General features: G+C 42.3%; 1 protein-coding gene across 1 annotated transcript in view; it reads right to left on the bottom strand.

Moving 5' to 3' along the window:
• Positions 1–707: 707 nt before the first annotated feature.
• mrc2 (mannose receptor, C-type 2) overlaps positions 708–16,600 on the bottom strand; it is a 31,180-nt gene continuing 15,287 nt past the window's right edge. Inside the window, exons 10-29 of the mRNA XM_083931308.1 lie at positions 13,743–13,858; positions 13,430–13,578; positions 11,268–11,485; positions 10,266–10,408; positions 10,082–10,178; positions 9,848–9,977; positions 9,277–9,309; positions 8,982–9,148; positions 8,561–8,729; positions 8,333–8,475; positions 7,533–7,641; positions 6,756–6,922; positions 6,573–6,681; positions 6,244–6,482; positions 5,969–6,131; positions 5,649–5,798; positions 4,809–4,922; positions 4,019–4,198; positions 3,326–3,349; positions 708–3,090 (exon numbers count right to left, since the gene is read on the bottom strand). Of these exons, the coding sequence (XP_083787434.1) occupies positions 2,870–3,090; positions 3,326–3,349; positions 4,019–4,198; positions 4,809–4,922; positions 5,649–5,798; positions 5,969–6,131; positions 6,244–6,482; positions 6,573–6,681; positions 6,756–6,922; positions 7,533–7,641; positions 8,333–8,475; positions 8,561–8,729; positions 8,982–9,148; positions 9,277–9,309; positions 9,848–9,977; positions 10,082–10,178; positions 10,266–10,408; positions 11,268–11,485; positions 13,430–13,578; positions 13,743–13,858 (2,841 nt within the window). The 3' untranslated portion in view covers positions 708–2,869. The remainder of the gene's footprint in view (positions 3,091–3,325; positions 3,350–4,018; positions 4,199–4,808; positions 4,923–5,648; positions 5,799–5,968; positions 6,132–6,243; positions 6,483–6,572; positions 6,682–6,755; positions 6,923–7,532; positions 7,642–8,332; positions 8,476–8,560; positions 8,730–8,981; positions 9,149–9,276; positions 9,310–9,847; positions 9,978–10,081; positions 10,179–10,265; positions 10,409–11,267; positions 11,486–13,429; positions 13,579–13,742; positions 13,859–16,600) is intronic.

Genomic DNA, 16,600 nt, shown 5'->3' with positions numbered 1-16,600 from the left:
AAACTGAGTGCCTGCGGCATGCATTTGGATGAATTGTGACATCTTTCCTAAGTGAGATGGATTACACAGAACCAGTTGGATTTGAATAACAAGCAATTTACTGGCTCAGATGTGATGCTGCAGAGGTGCAGGTCTTTGGCAATAAGAGGACACAAGCTCCCATTACACCTGGTGTTGGGTTCAAAGCATCCACTTGTCTCTGAGTTGGTCTGCCTGTTTGAACATAGGCCAGCTGGAGGGTGGAGGGGGTGGAGTATGGCTTACCCGACCTACAACGAGCAGCACCTTATCAGACAAAATCACATATTCTTTGCATAAAACAATTGAACTAGAACATGAAAAATTTCTGCAGTTGATCACAACAGAAAACGTATCGCTGCGTGTGAGTCGTGTGTCTCTGTAGAGATCCATAGAAAGCACACAGTGACTCGGGCAGTGGAAGATAAAAGGTCAAGTGAATCAAATGACAACATGAGCAGGAGGACGTGTCCTGTACAGCGGGTGAGGTGTGCCCTCTTGTGGAAAAACATCAACATCGCACTCAACATTTTACACATCAATTTTCTCAAATGTTCCCACCTCAAACCACCACTAACGGACAGTATAGTGTTTCTTTCTTTTTCTGACAGCAAACCGGTAACACCTTCACGTGAGAACTTGCCCCACAATGAATCAATAAATAACCGTGACAGCAGACGTTTTGAGAACATAGACTTTATTAATTTCATATAAAAATGACACAAAACCTTTCCCCCCCCAAAAAAACGAACAAAAAAATTAAACAGGTGCTTCAGCTAATCTTCACAGGGACAAGAGCCGGCCTGCCTCACAGACATGATCTCATTGGGGAACACACCTTCACATCATCACCTCGATCAGTTCACATCACATATGCATATAAAGACAAACATGTACAGTAAAACCACCAGCAGAGGCCGGGGTAAGCCTGGGACAAACCTCTGCACCCTTTACACTTCTCCTCCTCTGCCTTTTCTCTCTTCCTACATCCCCGACTCCTCCTCACACTCCTCCCCCCCCCCCTTTTCTCCTTCGTCTCGTTTTCCTTTTTTTCAATCTCCTTTTCTGACCCCTCATGTCCCTGAGCCCTCCTTCTCTGATTGGTTCCAGACGTGCCACTGAGCTCTTCTTGCCGACTCAACATTCCACAGCTGGAGACTGCACACACTCAAAACACACACACTCACACACACACTTCTTCTTCTTCGTACTCCCTCTCCTCCTCCCTTCCCCCCTCTATCGTAGTCCAACTCACAGAGCAAAAAAAGCTGAGTTTTTTTTTACAGCAGCTCTGAGACACCAAAAGCGTCGGACTGAAATGGCTCCAAAACATTCCTGCAAGCAGAAATACAGAAATGCACTCCGAGGCAAGAGCAAAGGGTAAAAAGAAAAACCTTTGAGGAGGCGAGTCAACTCTTAAAATGACGTAGAAAAAGAACAGAAGGAGGTTTTTTTTCTTCTTTTTTTATGAAATAGGGAATTCGTTTTAAAAACAGTCTTTGGCTCTCGTATATACAACGGTGTCATTCACTTGAGGGATGTTTTCCTTTGTGGGGCAATGAGAGGTTCAAGTGTTGGCAATTAGCCCATTAAAGGAGGACGTTTCCAAACGTCTTTACCAGTCGCATTTAAATCAAAACACATCATGAAACCTGCAGCGTTAAAACGACAGACAGAAAAAAATATCCAAGAGATTAAAACATGCAGAGAAGTGAAGTGTTTGTCCTTAAAAAAAAACAGCATAAATCAAACAAATATTCAAATTGCAAATGGTGCATACAAAGAGAATTGCTGCCCTTAAAAAAATGCTGAATCAGCACCAGATGGTGGAATCACAGGAGAGCAACTACGCCTTAAGGAAAATTGCTAAAGGCAAGTGAATGATTGAATTAGCGCAATATAATAGTAGAAAGTGCCAAAATGTACACGTAGCCATGGAAGCTGAAAGTCTGATCGTGTAGCAACGACCAGTTTTCAATACTAAGTACAGAACTTAGTCATGTGCACAGTCTTAGTGTACTGTCCTCAGACGGTCGCCGCCAAATCATGGTCCCTGTCACCCTCCACACATTCACATTTGGACTTCCTCCTCTGCTCGTCTGACAGCTGCTGCTGACGTGTCCGATCAGAAAGGAGGAGAGAGGCAGACTCCGAAAAACCCACACATTCATCATCAGTAACAGTTTTCTACAGCTGCACGGATAATGACAAATCAATAGGAAGGACATGAATGCAGTATAACAACAAAGTAACATCTCAAGTTCAGGTTAATACTGTCATGGCAAAAACAGGAGAGAACAACAGAAAAATTCAAAAAGTGGATTTGGTCCTGAAGAAGACTGTGACTGTGCTTCAGAGGACAGAGACAAATGGAGTTAAGAGTCGATCTGTGGCTGTGATGGTACCTTTTTTTTTCTCTTTCAATTAAAATGGGAACAACAAAAGAAATTTACACCGAGCAAAACATTTACATTGGCACTGAGGGATGTAGTCATTCCATAAAACCGATTTATGTCGAACTTTTCCAGCTGCGATAGAACTTAACTCCCAGTAGATCCGTTTATGATCTTCGGTGGGGAAAGGCAGTACAAATGGAAGGATCTGATTTGTCTGGAGAGAAACTGCTGGAAGTGTTAAGTCCTGTGAAAAGACGATTGAGACGGAGGGGGATCAATTTTAAACTAAAGACATCTGCTGCGCTCTACACAGCTCTTCAGCACTTTTATAAAAATCTTTTTTTGGTTTCAAAAGATGCAACAAAAACATAAACGCCAAAATGTATCTGAGTCACAGCACGCAGAAATCAGCCTCTCCTGTGTCAGGTTGGGTCCAGTGGCGGGTCGGTCCTGTGTTACTCCGCCTGCTCGTTCAGCTCCATGTCAGACACCAGGATGTTCTTCTCTACCTGCTCTGCGAGGTTGGAGTTGGTGCGGCTGTAGCGGGCCCCTTCATAGGACCCCCGGGACCCAACGGTTCGCCGGCGGTAAAGGTAGATCACGCCGACGATCAGCACCACCAGCACCAGGCCCGTCACCATGACAACAATCAGAGTGGGCAGGTGGTCGCCATCCACTAGGTAGATGTGGAAGATGGGTGTCAGGATTAGTATAAACAATTAACCTTCTGGTTGGAGTTCATAAATCCGTACATCCACAAAATGTCAGCTGTACATATGAGTGTGCATATGCATATATGGATGAACTTGTTAAATATTCTATGATGATGAAGATTCATAGATTCAGATTTATTATTATCATTATTATGAGTTTCAAGTGAACAGAACGTGGCAGCAGATGATCATACTTACATGTTACAGCTGAGGTTTCGGCGGCTGTGAATGGAAGAAGGGAGAATTATTAAGAATTTAATATTTGGCAATCATTTTAGTTACACTTGATCTCATCCTCGACTGGGTGATTTCTCAGGTTCTTCCACTTTGTTTTCAAACTTAGAAATCGTCACTATCTGGCGAAAACCGCATGTCTCCAGAATTTGTCATTTTTATTCATAAATCAGTGCTGTTGGTCGCTCTTTACTTCTGTGTGTGGCTTTATAACGTTTTAACCAATGAAAAGTATTAAAAAGAGCATGTGACTAAAACTTGTAACACCAGTTGAACCTCAAACTGTCAGTAAAACCTCACACTCCTGAAAAATGACAGTTTGGACTGCAACAAAATATGGGTGATTTACTTCTTTTTAGTACAGCTGATGATTGACAGGAAATTGGGGGGGGGGGGGGGGGTATTGTCTTTGGTTGCTTCAGTGTTCATTTAATTTCTCTCAACACTGAAATCAATTTAAAGGTTTGCACTTTGTTATATTGTGTGAACCTCTTTTAATTACGAGCCAATATTTGATTGGTTTGACGTTAACCCTAACCCTGCACATGTGTTTAAGGAACTTCTTCAGTATTTATGAATTTGCTCAGGTCTCATTGTTGACTAGTCTGTTTCTGAGAAGGACTTCCCCTTCACTTAAGTTGTCTTGTGTGCACTTACTGCGAGGCAGTTTGCAGATGACTCCGTGTGTGCGATTTCTGCAGGAGCCCGGCTTCCATCTGCCACTGTTGCTCTGGATCCAGAAGCAAGAGTTTGGAGACAGAACAGAGAAGGCGACATCATGTGCCTCCCAGTTGGTGAACGACATCTCTGTGTCCTCGCTCCACACTAGACCTCTACCTGCAGCAGGAACACATGCACACAGAAGAACTGTTTTTTAGATTTATTTTAAGAAGAGCTAATTCTCTGTTTGTTCAAAGAGGTTTCCAGTATTGGATTAAGTTCTTCCCATTAGCTTACCAAGCACATTTCCAAACATTTCACTCAAGTTATCTAATTGCACTGATAATAATGCAGTTTAAATGAATTAACCTTTCAGAGATAGTGCACCTCGCTGTATCACATTTATTTGACACAGGAGAAACAGTCTTAATTAGATTTCCTCTACTTAATTAATTGTTTCATGGTTATTATGTAAGATATATCATCATCAATCAGATAAAACTTATTGAATTTGGAGAATTAGAGTAAGATAATTCCAGTATAAGCATTCTAAAACAAGTTTGGATTTTGTTTTATTTAAACCCTGAAGGTTAATCACATTTGCTGCTTTAGAGAGAGAGAGAGAGAGAGAGAGAGAGAGAGAGAGAGAGAGAGAGAGAGAGAGAGAGAGAGAGAGAGAGAGAGAGAGAGGGAGAGAGAGGGAGAGAGAGAGAGAGAGAGAGAGAGAGAGAGAGAGAGAGAGAGAGAGAGAGAGAGAAAAAGACTGTCTGATGAAATGTTACTGGACCTTTCACGCTGATGCCCAGCCAAGCTCCGTGTGCCTGCTCTGCAAAGCTCTGGATGTGTTCCCATACAAATCCGTTCTCGGTCTCATCCAAAATAGAGAGAAGTTCAGCTCCCACTAGAAGAGACAAAAAGAAAGGAATTTACATCGATGGAAAGAAAAAAAGAGAAATGGGAATTGATCATGTCAGGAGATTTAACAATGGTGCAGCCAGCTCACTGTCTAAATTTAGACATATTGATGCATTTCGTCAATTATGTTTGCAGTGGAGAAGGTCAGATGTGTTGCACTTAATTGGCTTTCAGTTCAGTATCACACGCTGTATGGGCAGCACAGCAGGAGAACAGTGAAGAAGACTTTTTCCATACTTGGTGTGTACAGGAACTTGAACCGGCAACCCTCCGGTTCCTAGGCTAAATCCCCACAGAATGAGCTACTGCCACCCCAGCAGGTGGAGATTAAAAGGTTATGCGGGATATGTCCCACATCCCACATATTGAGCGGCTTTTCAAAAGTCAAACTGCAGGACAGACACTTCTCTAAAATGTGGCTTTTATCCAGTGTGAAGAAAGCAGGGAGGGCTGTCATCACAGAGCTGTGTCTGATGCCAAGCGAGCTGCGCACATGTGGGTCAAGTGCAGGTTAACCTGTCACCGTCTCTGTTACGCTACGCCAAACAGGGAAAATTCCAAGTCACTCCAAAATGTCAAAGTATGCAGATTAAGGCGGACCTGCTAATCAATCAATCATATGGCAAATGTTACGAGCACAGGGGCAGAATAGAAATTTATTTTTAAAGTTAGACATCATATCAAAATTTTAGACTACTTCTTGTATGCACACCTTTTTTACAGGATGTACGTGCATCCTGCTGCAGTCTGAGAGTTTGCAGGTTGAAGGCGTAACAGTGGTTTCTGAAAGGCACCCATGCCCACTCCCCTACAGTGTGAGGGCACTGGCCGGGGTACATCCACTCGTGAGTCACAGGCTCATCTGGCAAGGAGGAAAAACAACAGAGAATAATCCATTTAATCAACACTAACTGAATGCTGACATGTTATCAGGGAGATGTGCTGGTAAGTCGGGAAGTCTGCTGATCTGTGATGTGCATTTGTTAATAATAATTGATTTTTATTGCTGTTACATTACACACACACACATACCACTGATTTGACAGATAGCAGCCTCCAGTTTAGCATCACAAGGAGTCATAGTCCACTGCCCAGTAGTGGTCATGTGACCGCATCCAGACATCTGATGGGGCTCCCCATCTTTCCAGTCTGAATATAACAATTCCTCTTCCCCCAGCCAGCTGAACATTCGTCCCTGAAAACAAAAAAAAAAGAAGTTGAAATTCCCTTAGCCAGGAAAAAGGCTATTGCACTTTTGTAACTCTATTGATATTACAATAAGATTTACTGTAAGTTAATAGGCTCACTCCATAATTGTAGATGCCGATCCAGGCAGGCCGGTGCAGACTGTTCATCAGCAGTGTGAGGTAAGCCTGCTGATAGGGATCCTTTACTGTGGCCAGAGTCCCATTCAAAGACTCACAGAGGTGCAGAGCGCCGGTCCAGTCCAGACGCTTCTCCACAACCCGGTAAGTCACTCCACCCAGCTCCATAGGCTTTGACAGAGAGTCAGGGATAAGAGCTGGGGCCGGAGGGAGACCTGAGTCTGAAGAAACAACAAAGATCTTCTGTTTGTGGTGCAAATATTCTCCACGTTTAAAGCAGACATCGTTGTGGTTATTATCCAATGTCACACCTTGCGGCCTTTGACAAATATAGCCATTGCTTTCCATCTCACAGGCTCGGGAGGCCCACATGCCGGTGTTCTTCAGTGGGTTCCCATGAATCATCGCCACACAGTTTCCCTGAGAGGCGACAGTGAAACTATCAGAACGAGGACAAAACCAGGACACGTCACGTTGACAGGTGAGCGTCTTACCGGGGTCTTGTTGTGGTGCGGCCCGCTGTTGTCGAGTGGCTCTCCAGGAGCCCAGTTAGTGTAGCTGAGCAGGCCAGCCTTGGCCCACTGGAAATGACCTTTAGAGTCTGAGGTCAGACCCACCCAAAGGTCAACACTGGCATTTCGGAGCAGGGTGGTGACAAAGGCTGTGAGGAGAATCGATCGCATCATTGTGCATGTTACTTATTAGAAATAAATACAAACATGAATATCTAAACCAGGTATTAGTTGGTGATAAACCATCTCATCTCATCTCATCTCATCTCATCGTCAACCACTTATCCGGGGTCGGGTCACGGGGCAGCAGCTTTAGCCGGGGGACCCAAACTTCCCTTTCCCGGGCCACATTAACCAGCTCTAACTGGGGGATCCCGAGGCGTTCCCAGGCCAGTGTAGAGATATAATCTCTCCACCTAGTCCTGGGTCTTCCCCGAGGCCCCCTCCCAGCTGGACGAGCCTGGAACACCTCCCTAGGGAGGCGCCCAGGGGGCATCCTTACTAGATGCCCGAACCACCTCAACTGGCTCCTAAACTCCTAATTGATAAACCATCAATTCCTATTAAAATAAAATGATTCTTGTGCTTCTCACAACATGCTACTTTCAATTAATGCTGCTCACAACGACAGATCATACACATTTACTTATACAAGTTATTATACCTGAAAAAGTAAGTAATCTACATTAATAAGTTTATTAGCTTGTGCACCACCTCCTTGCTTTTAACTTCCTGCTGTGTGTAGTCTGCTGTAATTACCTTGCTCCATAGGATTGGACACCACTGCCAGAACACCTCTCTGCGTTTCACACTTCAACTTGGCTGCAGACCATGTGACTCGGTATGACTGATCAAATACTCTGAAACACTACAGACACATAAAAAAAGATTGCTCAGTTTGAATATTTAATGTATACCTGCTATGCTTCACTGCAATTTCTAGACAGTGGTGGAATGTAGCTATGTACATTTGACATCTTAGAGGGAAATATTATACTTTTTTACCTTACTACATTTATCTGACAGCTTTACTTTACAAATAAAGATTTTGTTAAAAAAAACATACAAATACATAATAAAATGTGATGTTTTCTCATAAATTAAACTACCCAACAGTTTATACACCAGCTGAAATGATTAGTTACTTAAGCAATTGGTCGAAAATAAATTGCCAACTCTTTTAGGCAACTAACTTTTAGTTTAAGTAGTTTTTTGTGCACTAATAATAGAAAAATGTATGATTCCACCTTCATAAATGTGGAGGTTTGCTTTTCTTTTTGATTATTTAAATCTATTTTAAATCATTTTGAGTGGAGTTCAGTTTTTTAGATTTTACTGCATTGAGTACTTTTTCTTTAAATGCTTTAAGAACATTTTCCTTATTATACTTGCAAACAATTTATTCAATGCAGGGCTTTTACTTGGAACAGAGTTCTTTTAGATTGTGGGACAAGTATTTAAATACTCAAGTAAAGGATCCAAATACTACCTCTAGACACCCTGCATCCTTTATACAACAATTCACATAATGCTGAACTTCTGGTGTGTTGTAGCTCTACCTTATGTAAATAGGAAGACCATCCATCAGGACAGCCTGCAGGTGGGTGGGGGGTTGACGGTGTTGGAGGAATGGTGCCTGTGACATTCACTCTCTTGCAGATGTAGGGCAGGTCAGAGTGGCACTTCTGATCAGCCCACTCAGCTGTTTGGGAGTGAAAAATACGAGCACATGTACAGGCATTGATTTGATTTAGTCTCTTAAGGTCTCTTGTTGGGGATGTTCTTACCTTTGCTGGCGGACAAGTGGACACATTTGCGATCACGGCTGACTGCGTGCGGCCTCCCAAGGGCCCAGGACACATAATTGAGCACAGAATGGTCAGACCAGCGGAAACGACCGTCATTTTCGTAGGTGTGAAGCCCCAGCCACCAGTTGTCACCCTCCATTTTCACCATCTGAAAGTGAGGGAGGAACTGTGAAAAGGCATGTCGAGGCCTCGCAGTGTTTTAAACAGACTGGGCTTGCCGGTAGAAAAGGCTGCCATGCCTAATATACACACAATAATTACACAGATCACACAGGTTGGTGCTTGTGAGGTATTTCTGAGGGTTTTACCATCGTAAAGTTGCATTGCCTGCTAACACAAGTAATTAATTGCATTTCTGGATTACAAACGATGATGAAGTTTTTGATAAAGTGTGCAGTGCCTTGCGTAAAGTGTTGGCCAGGAAAGCTTCTTCCTCAGCCGAGTGGACGGAGGCCAGCGAGGAATCAAACCAAGAGCAAATCCTCTGGGCCTGGTCCCAAGTGGTGCGGTGGTCAAAAAATTTATAGTCAGCCTCCTGAAAGCCAATCCACTCCGGTGAAGTGGTGCCTGACAGATTAGGAATGAGAGGAGAAGGGAAGACAGTCATAAGACATAATAGGAAGGTTTTGAAATAAGCCCTCAGGAGATCAGTTCAGTATGCTGAGAAAGTTCAAAGCTTAGAAAATCAGACTGACCTTCAGAGACTTCTGGCTCCTTCTCAACACTACCTAAAAAAACACACAGACACATACAAGATAAAAAAACTATTCATGACATACATAATGTGAGAGACCCAAAATGCAATGAATAAAAGAAAGGAAAAGATCTTTGGAGACTCAAATTTGGGGGGAGAGGGGTATTTCTAAAGGTGAACAGAAAATGTGCAACATGAAACAGAATACGGAAAAATGGAGCGGCAACTTTGAACTAGTTCAGGCAGTCAACTCTCTCTATCACCTACCAAACAAACCCTGTTATTAATATCTATCTTTTCAGACAGTGATCATTTCCCATCTCTCTCCCTCTGCCCTGCACCAGTATTGCTGCTGGCTCTTTCAGCTCCAACATCCACCTGCAGGCTCTGGCTAGGAGGTTAAGATATTAAATTATGACTCCCTAATTTTTCATGTAAACATATCTGCGAGCAGTCATGCAGTCGGAGTCTAGACACCAAACTGTGTTCTGCTGTTGTAAAAAATGGTGCTAATGTACCAATATAAAGTACTTTCTAAATAAGACCAAAGAAAAGGCCGAGTGCTGTTGTACCTCTGGGGATTTTGCAGATCCAGTCTAACTCAGAGTCACAGTGCATGGCCAGCCAGGTCATTGTGCCCAAATCTGCTGCAGCACATTGTCGGACGTTGTAGTAGTAGCGTCCGAAGTTCTGGTACGTGAACTGAGAGACAAGCAAAGAGCAAACAGAATGTGCTACAATGTTTGTTTTTTTACCCAGTATCTGCACACAGTTGCAGGTTTGTCTACTGATGTATGTTTACTCACAGCCTGACCATCACTCCACTTCCAGCTGCCGTTGTCCATTGGGTTTCTGCGGTTCAGTCCGATCCAAAACCAGTGCTGCTCATGGTCCTCTGACTCACTGTGGGCAACATCCACATCCTCATCATCATTACATTTTTATCATTATATTACATCACATGTCAAATGGTGAGAGGTGCACACCCACCCAAAGGCCTCATGAAGAACCTGCAGAACAAAGTGCTCCTCCTCAGGGCTGATGATGCTCAGCAGGTCGGCTCCGTGTCTCCGGCAGGAGAGATGAGCCTGCAGCCAGCTCAGCTTCTTCTCCAGCTGGGAGGAATGAAACACCTGCACACGGGTGTAATTATAGTCCAATTAAAAAGTCAATACTGGTGTGAAACAATTAGCCTTAGACAGTAAAAACTGTGAAGAATTTGGCGCTGTTAACTCGTTTGAATTAAACAGCTATGCAGAAACCTGACCTAAATAAAAATACTATGTAGAATCAACAAAAAATATTTGAATCGGTTAAAAATAACAAAAACATTTATTACTGATGCATTATAAAGATATGGCTTTTTTGTTATAGTAAAAGGTACAGTATACTCACCAAAGCAGTATTGGTATTGACACTGAAACTATGTTTGTCCACTGCCAGTGCAGTGAATGCTATGTATACGCTATATATGCTTTTAAAAAAACATGTTCAGATATATGTGTTTCAAAAATCCAGTTTCCTATACTGATGATTATCTAAGAAATATAATTCATTCCAGTTATAAACTCCAGCATCATGCAAGGTTGTTTCAGCATTTAATAATGAACGCGTTTAGAGTTTCATAAGAAATCTATCTCAAACCATATGAATGGCCATAATATAGATGAAATGTGATTATAACTCTAATATCATCAAAGGACTGGACAAAGACACTGGTAAAGCACAAAGCTACATTATTCTTCATTCTGAAGGAAGCTTCATTTGTGTTTCCAAATCACTTTAAATCCATCCCACTTTGTAAAACATGCTCATATCTACAGCTTCATAAAATACACTCAGATTCCACATTCAAATGAGAAAAATGTAATTAACTATCCAAATATTAGCCAAGGTTGTTGTAGTCCGAGACTGAATTAATGAAAACCCCGAGTGTGACTGAAAATGAAAAGGAACTTCCAGCAGAGTTGTGATGGGTATGAAAGGATGAACCTTGTAACAGTAGCGCAGGTTGCTGTTGCTCTTCCAGCCGATGGGACAGGAGCCGCTGAGGCTCGGGGTGGGCTGAGGGACGGGGGGCTCGGGGCTCAGAGACGTGTCTTGGTTCTGGCGGCAGATGAATTTCGCCTTTGATGATGCGCACTCCCTCACCTCCCACAAACCTGTTGCAGAGCCCATTGCCATGGAAACGCAGCCGCCTTGGACGTTGACTGAAATAGATGCGGGGTGGAAATGTAGGTGAGTGCATAGAAAGAGGCTACACTGATGAAACGTGTGGAGATAGAGGACTGGAAAAAAGAAGAAAAATAGCCTGGTAAATGTGATTACACATTTGAGCCTTGGATGCTTTATTGAGCTTTTTCTCAAGGTTGACATTTCTTGTAAACCTTGTTTGGGCTCTCTCTAACCTTCCTTTTGAATCATATTTAAAACAACTCCAGTGTCCTCTGCCCTGTGATTCAGATCTGCTCCAGAATTTAATGAGCTCTGGGGCAAGTAGTTTTTTTCTGTAATCCTTCTGACAGACAAACAAAATATCTCAGTGTATACAGTATATACTGTGTGTGATGCTCTCTGCATCACAAATAAATACAAGGGCTTTTCTGCTGAGATGCCATGATACGATACGTTGTGCTGCGTTTCAATAGTGGTTCAACATGCCTTTGTTCACTTCCCCTCGGCACTTGCCCTCGGGGGAATCCCTGTCGCCATCTTAAGAACACCAGTAAAGAACAATATGCATAAATAAAGAAACTTTTTTTATCGTCATTAAAAAAAACTCCATTATATGACATGCTTTTCAGTTTCAGCTTTCTATAAATAATATCTTATTATATGTCAGCATTCAGTGTGTCAGCACATGTGTGGGCAGTTTGCCTGTTTAGCAGATAGTTTCTGAAGAAAATCTCATTGATAGCTTAATATTTTGCTGAAAAATGACTAGTTGCAGTATATATTTTGTTTAGTTTATATATCTATACTTGACTTGTGTGGTTATTATTATAATCATCTGTAATCCCATGGAATAAATGTTATTTTGCAATATATCATAGCAATAATAATGATGATAACCATGATACAGGTCACAAACAGAAGTCCCTGATTAAAAGATGATGCAGCTGTACATCTAGTGGTGGATCCCTGATAGTTCTGGGTAAAGTGAATGAGGGCAGGTGCGTTCCATTTCATCCCCCACTCCTCCCCACGCCCAATTCACCTCAGCTCTCCTAGTGGCCTCTGTGTGACGTGTGCTGTTACGTAATGCCAAGGGCCAAGGGGAAGTGAAGGAGGACATGTTGAACAACTACTGAAACGCAGCTTAGGTGTTAAACTGTTCTGAGTTTTTCTGCTAATCCTCAGCCTCAGATGCACTGTAAGGAAATTTATTTTTGGGTTTCATGAGAATATGAAAAGTGTTGACATTAGAAATGTTGTCATGTCACAAAACAGACTGATAAAGTAATAAATAGTCACAGAGATTCTTTAATCAAGACTATAGAGCAACAAATTGCAGTTATAATCCGTGCAGAGGGCAGACAGTTCATATCTTTAGCTCTATCAGTGACTCGCCCACAATTGTTTTCGGGTTTTGAAATTATGGTGAATCCAAAATCATCATGATAGCTTGAATTTTACGAGGCGTATATTTCCTGTTTACTGCCTCATTCCTGTGGTGCTGCAATCACCGCTCGTTGGAAGACAAAACACAGTTTACAAATTCCCCCGACAAACTGGTCCAATTTTTGGGGGATTAAATTTAAATCAGAACATACCCTTGCTGGCTGCTTTTGACTGCTGCTGATATTGACAGATTGTTGTAAGCTAATCAGAGCTGCTTTACAGCCAAATGAGGATATCAGGATAAAGTTCTGGGTTAGTATTTTGGCCAAAGAAAAAACACCTGGGACCAATCCAGTTTATTCTTTGTAGATTAAATCCAAAATTTGCTCTGGTTCAGAATGAAACCAGAAAATCGCCAGCAATAGAAGTGAACTCATGCCAGCAACAGGAATATAACGGTAACGAATAAGCAGTGGGTGTTGAAGATACTGCAACAATCCCATTCTCTGCCTCCCACACTTTATCAGATCATATTTGCAGTTCATTCTGTAAATCATTCACATGATCATTCAAACATGACATTTGTTACCTACCTGGCTGGTCGCGATTCCAGTTGGTGTAGGACACTTCATCCCCGCTGAGCCAGTGGAAAGAGCCGGGGCTGCCCTGGTCGTGGAGGCCGATCCAGAAGGAATCACCGGAGCGCCCGAGCACCAGACTGTTGGCGAACGCCTGCTCGAATCTTTAAAGAGTTACAGGGATTTTTTTTTAGAAAAGCAGTGCTGACAAAACCCACTGTGATGCCTGTGTGTGTGTGTGTGTGTGTGTGTGTGTGTGTGTGTGTGTGTGTGTGTGTGTGTGTGTGTGTGCGCGTGTGTGAGTGTGTGGGTGGTGTGCTGTTTGCACCTATTAGTAATGGTAACAAGGGCAGCTCTGTGGTCCTCACAGGACTTCCTGGCCTCATCAAATGTAGACAGATCCTCTCCCACCCAGTAACAAGCTGGACTGTGCCACTTCCAGCCCTGAGAGAAGATTGCAGGAGAGGAAATTTGAATTAGAAAAGTAAAAATAAACCACTTAAAGAGCGCAAACATCTACAAAGGATATTCAACACTTTAAATGTGCTTATTTAATCATTTAAAACCTGGGTCCGAACGTGCACACGGAGGCAGATAATCATTTAGACTTTGGATACTCTCTAAATTGGATACTGTAAATGGAAGGATAGTGGAAGAATTCAAGTGAGTGCAGCACTTAAATTGATCATTTCAGTAGCACTAATTACCTAGGCAGAGATGAGGAACTATGGTTATTTATAAGCCAATAACAAATGGAAGTTGTAGAAGAAGGGTTTAGGAATTCAGGAAAGAAACACATATCGTCCTTTGCAGAGGTAAAAAAAAAAAGAAGTTAATTGGTGTCTCACGAAAAATAATTTGAATGCCATCTTAACAGTGAAAACAGAAGTGAATCCACTTATACCAGTCAAGTGTATCCCAAATGCAGAATAAAAGAACATGTCTAGGCATGCAGAAATAACTTTTCCCTGGCCTCAATCCCTTCTGACAGCTCGTACAGGCCTACTGTAGTTGCAGACGTGTACAGATGCAGAGCGCAACCAACACGCAGGAGCTCACAAGGGGTTAGAAATTGAAGAAGAATGGTGCTGAGACAGTTTGTATACAGCTTTGTGTGAAAAAAGCTCAACCTCTGGATTTTTGCACAACTACGTTTGGCATCTGGACAAAAACTTCAAACTTTCCAGCTGCTGGAGAGGTTTGATCTGTTGAAACTAACATCTCCTTTATACTGTTCCCTATCCTTCCTTTCCCTGTGTAACACTCACAACATCAGTGTTGACTTAAAGCATGTTACCAATAACATGTAACAGAGACATGTTTCAACTAGAATCAGCTGGTAGCCTAAGTATTTAGTAATGTTGTGAGACACCACACCTGATTTCACCCATTATGCACTTTGAGTTTTGATGATATTTTCCCCTGAATAACACAGAAGCTGAACCCTCCAAACATTATATTCAATGTTCAATCATTTGAAAAAAGCAATTTATGGTCCCATGTAGGTCCAATATTGTAAAAAGTGAGATTTCCATGTCTTTTTTATATATAAAGCAGGTCGAGGTGCTATATAAATTCTGTGACAGTATCAAAGCTGAGAGCAGAGAAATAAAAATAGCCCGTATTCAGAAACTATACTATATAGAGGAAGAAGGTGCCGCTACAGTGCCGTTACAGTCATTCCCCGGCTGCAGTGATGATGCAGAGACGCAGAGAGGGCAGATGCTGAATTGAGATTTAGACTGACAGTATGAAAAGAATAATAATTTTTTACATTAAAGCATGTAAACATGTTCTAGTAGAAACCCCAAATGTATTAACCGGAAAATAAGCATAACATGGGACCTTAAAACTTTGTTTTGGAGGGCCCTATGCAGCAAAACAATGTCTTTCTTATGAAAAGTGCATACAATATTACTGGTCTCGAACAGCTCCTGAGGGAAATATCTGGCTCTTTAGTTGCTAAATGCTCCACTTTATTCACCAGCTATCTCTAACTTTGGCTATCTGCTGTTCGGTGCTCAGCAGGTAGTAAACAGTGTTTTTTTTTAAGCTTCTTTGCTGAAAATAGCTTCCTGCTGCGGCTGAAATCGGCACTGTGAGAGCAGCTAAATGATGAGCTGATATTGACTGTTAAGCGTTTTTAAGCTTCAGGATCAGATGATAATTCTCTGAAGGTTCATCACTAGGAGCCAGCCCTTTCACATTGTTATGTTTGTTTCACATTGTCATTTAATACTTTGTTATTATGAAAAATATGAATTATAACGGCTTTGAGATACACTGGACATCTGGCACATTATTGAACACAATCGGGGATCCGTGTCTTTAAACAGTTAAATTATCCCAACCAAAAGAGCTCACATTTTCAGTTATTGTAGGGGCCTCCTGCCTGGTGACTGAGGGGCCCTGAGCAGCTGCTAATGCCCCAGGCCTCTTCTGACATTAGAGATCAGTGTTGTCTCATCCCTCTGTTTATTCACACATGAAGCAACTGAGTTATCCTGGTAATAAAACCAGTATATTGGAAGTGAAAAAGCAGAAATGCAACACTCCAGTGCGTAAATAAAATGACAACATTAAAGCGATGAGCAATCCATTACATGTTTTGAGTAATGAGCCCAGCGCTGGATGGGGTATATGGTTTGGGGATCATTTGGTGTATTGTAGATGAAGCGGTCAGTGGGCTTTCTGCCATTGTTGTTTCACATGTTGCGTGAAGTGAGCTCATCTGCTCGAGACAAACAGCATCCCCACAGGGCCCTGCAGCGTGTGCCATGCCAAATGACCCCCGTCGCATTACCACCCATGATGCCTCGCTCCCCAGGGAGAGGGGTAAAGATTCATTACACCAAACAATCCGTTCAAAGATCTTTGTTGAATGTAACAGCTGAGAAGCGGCACGACTCTCATTGTCAGATCATTAAATCATAAATCAATGCTGAGCAAAAATAGAACATAGCTGAAGGGCACAAAGATGCACAAACACACACTTTTTCTCTCTTCTTTTCTCACAATGATTATCACCTATGTCACACAAGCAACACCATACTGTCCACTTGGACAGCAGCAGTAGTCCGGTAAGGACAAGTCAGGTATGAGAGGCCTGAAGTCTCATATGGAGAGAATTATGGACTGGGAAATCAGAGACAGATGTAGATGGATCCTCCAGATGGGATTTAGTTC

This window comes from Echiichthys vipera (assembly GCF_963691815.1).
Source record: "Echiichthys vipera genome assembly, chromosome: 17".
NCBI lineage: Eukaryota > Metazoa > Chordata > Actinopteri > Perciformes > Trachinidae > Echiichthys > Echiichthys vipera.
Note: the sequence above shows the minus strand (reverse complement) of the source record. Positions and strands in the feature narration are given on the sequence as shown.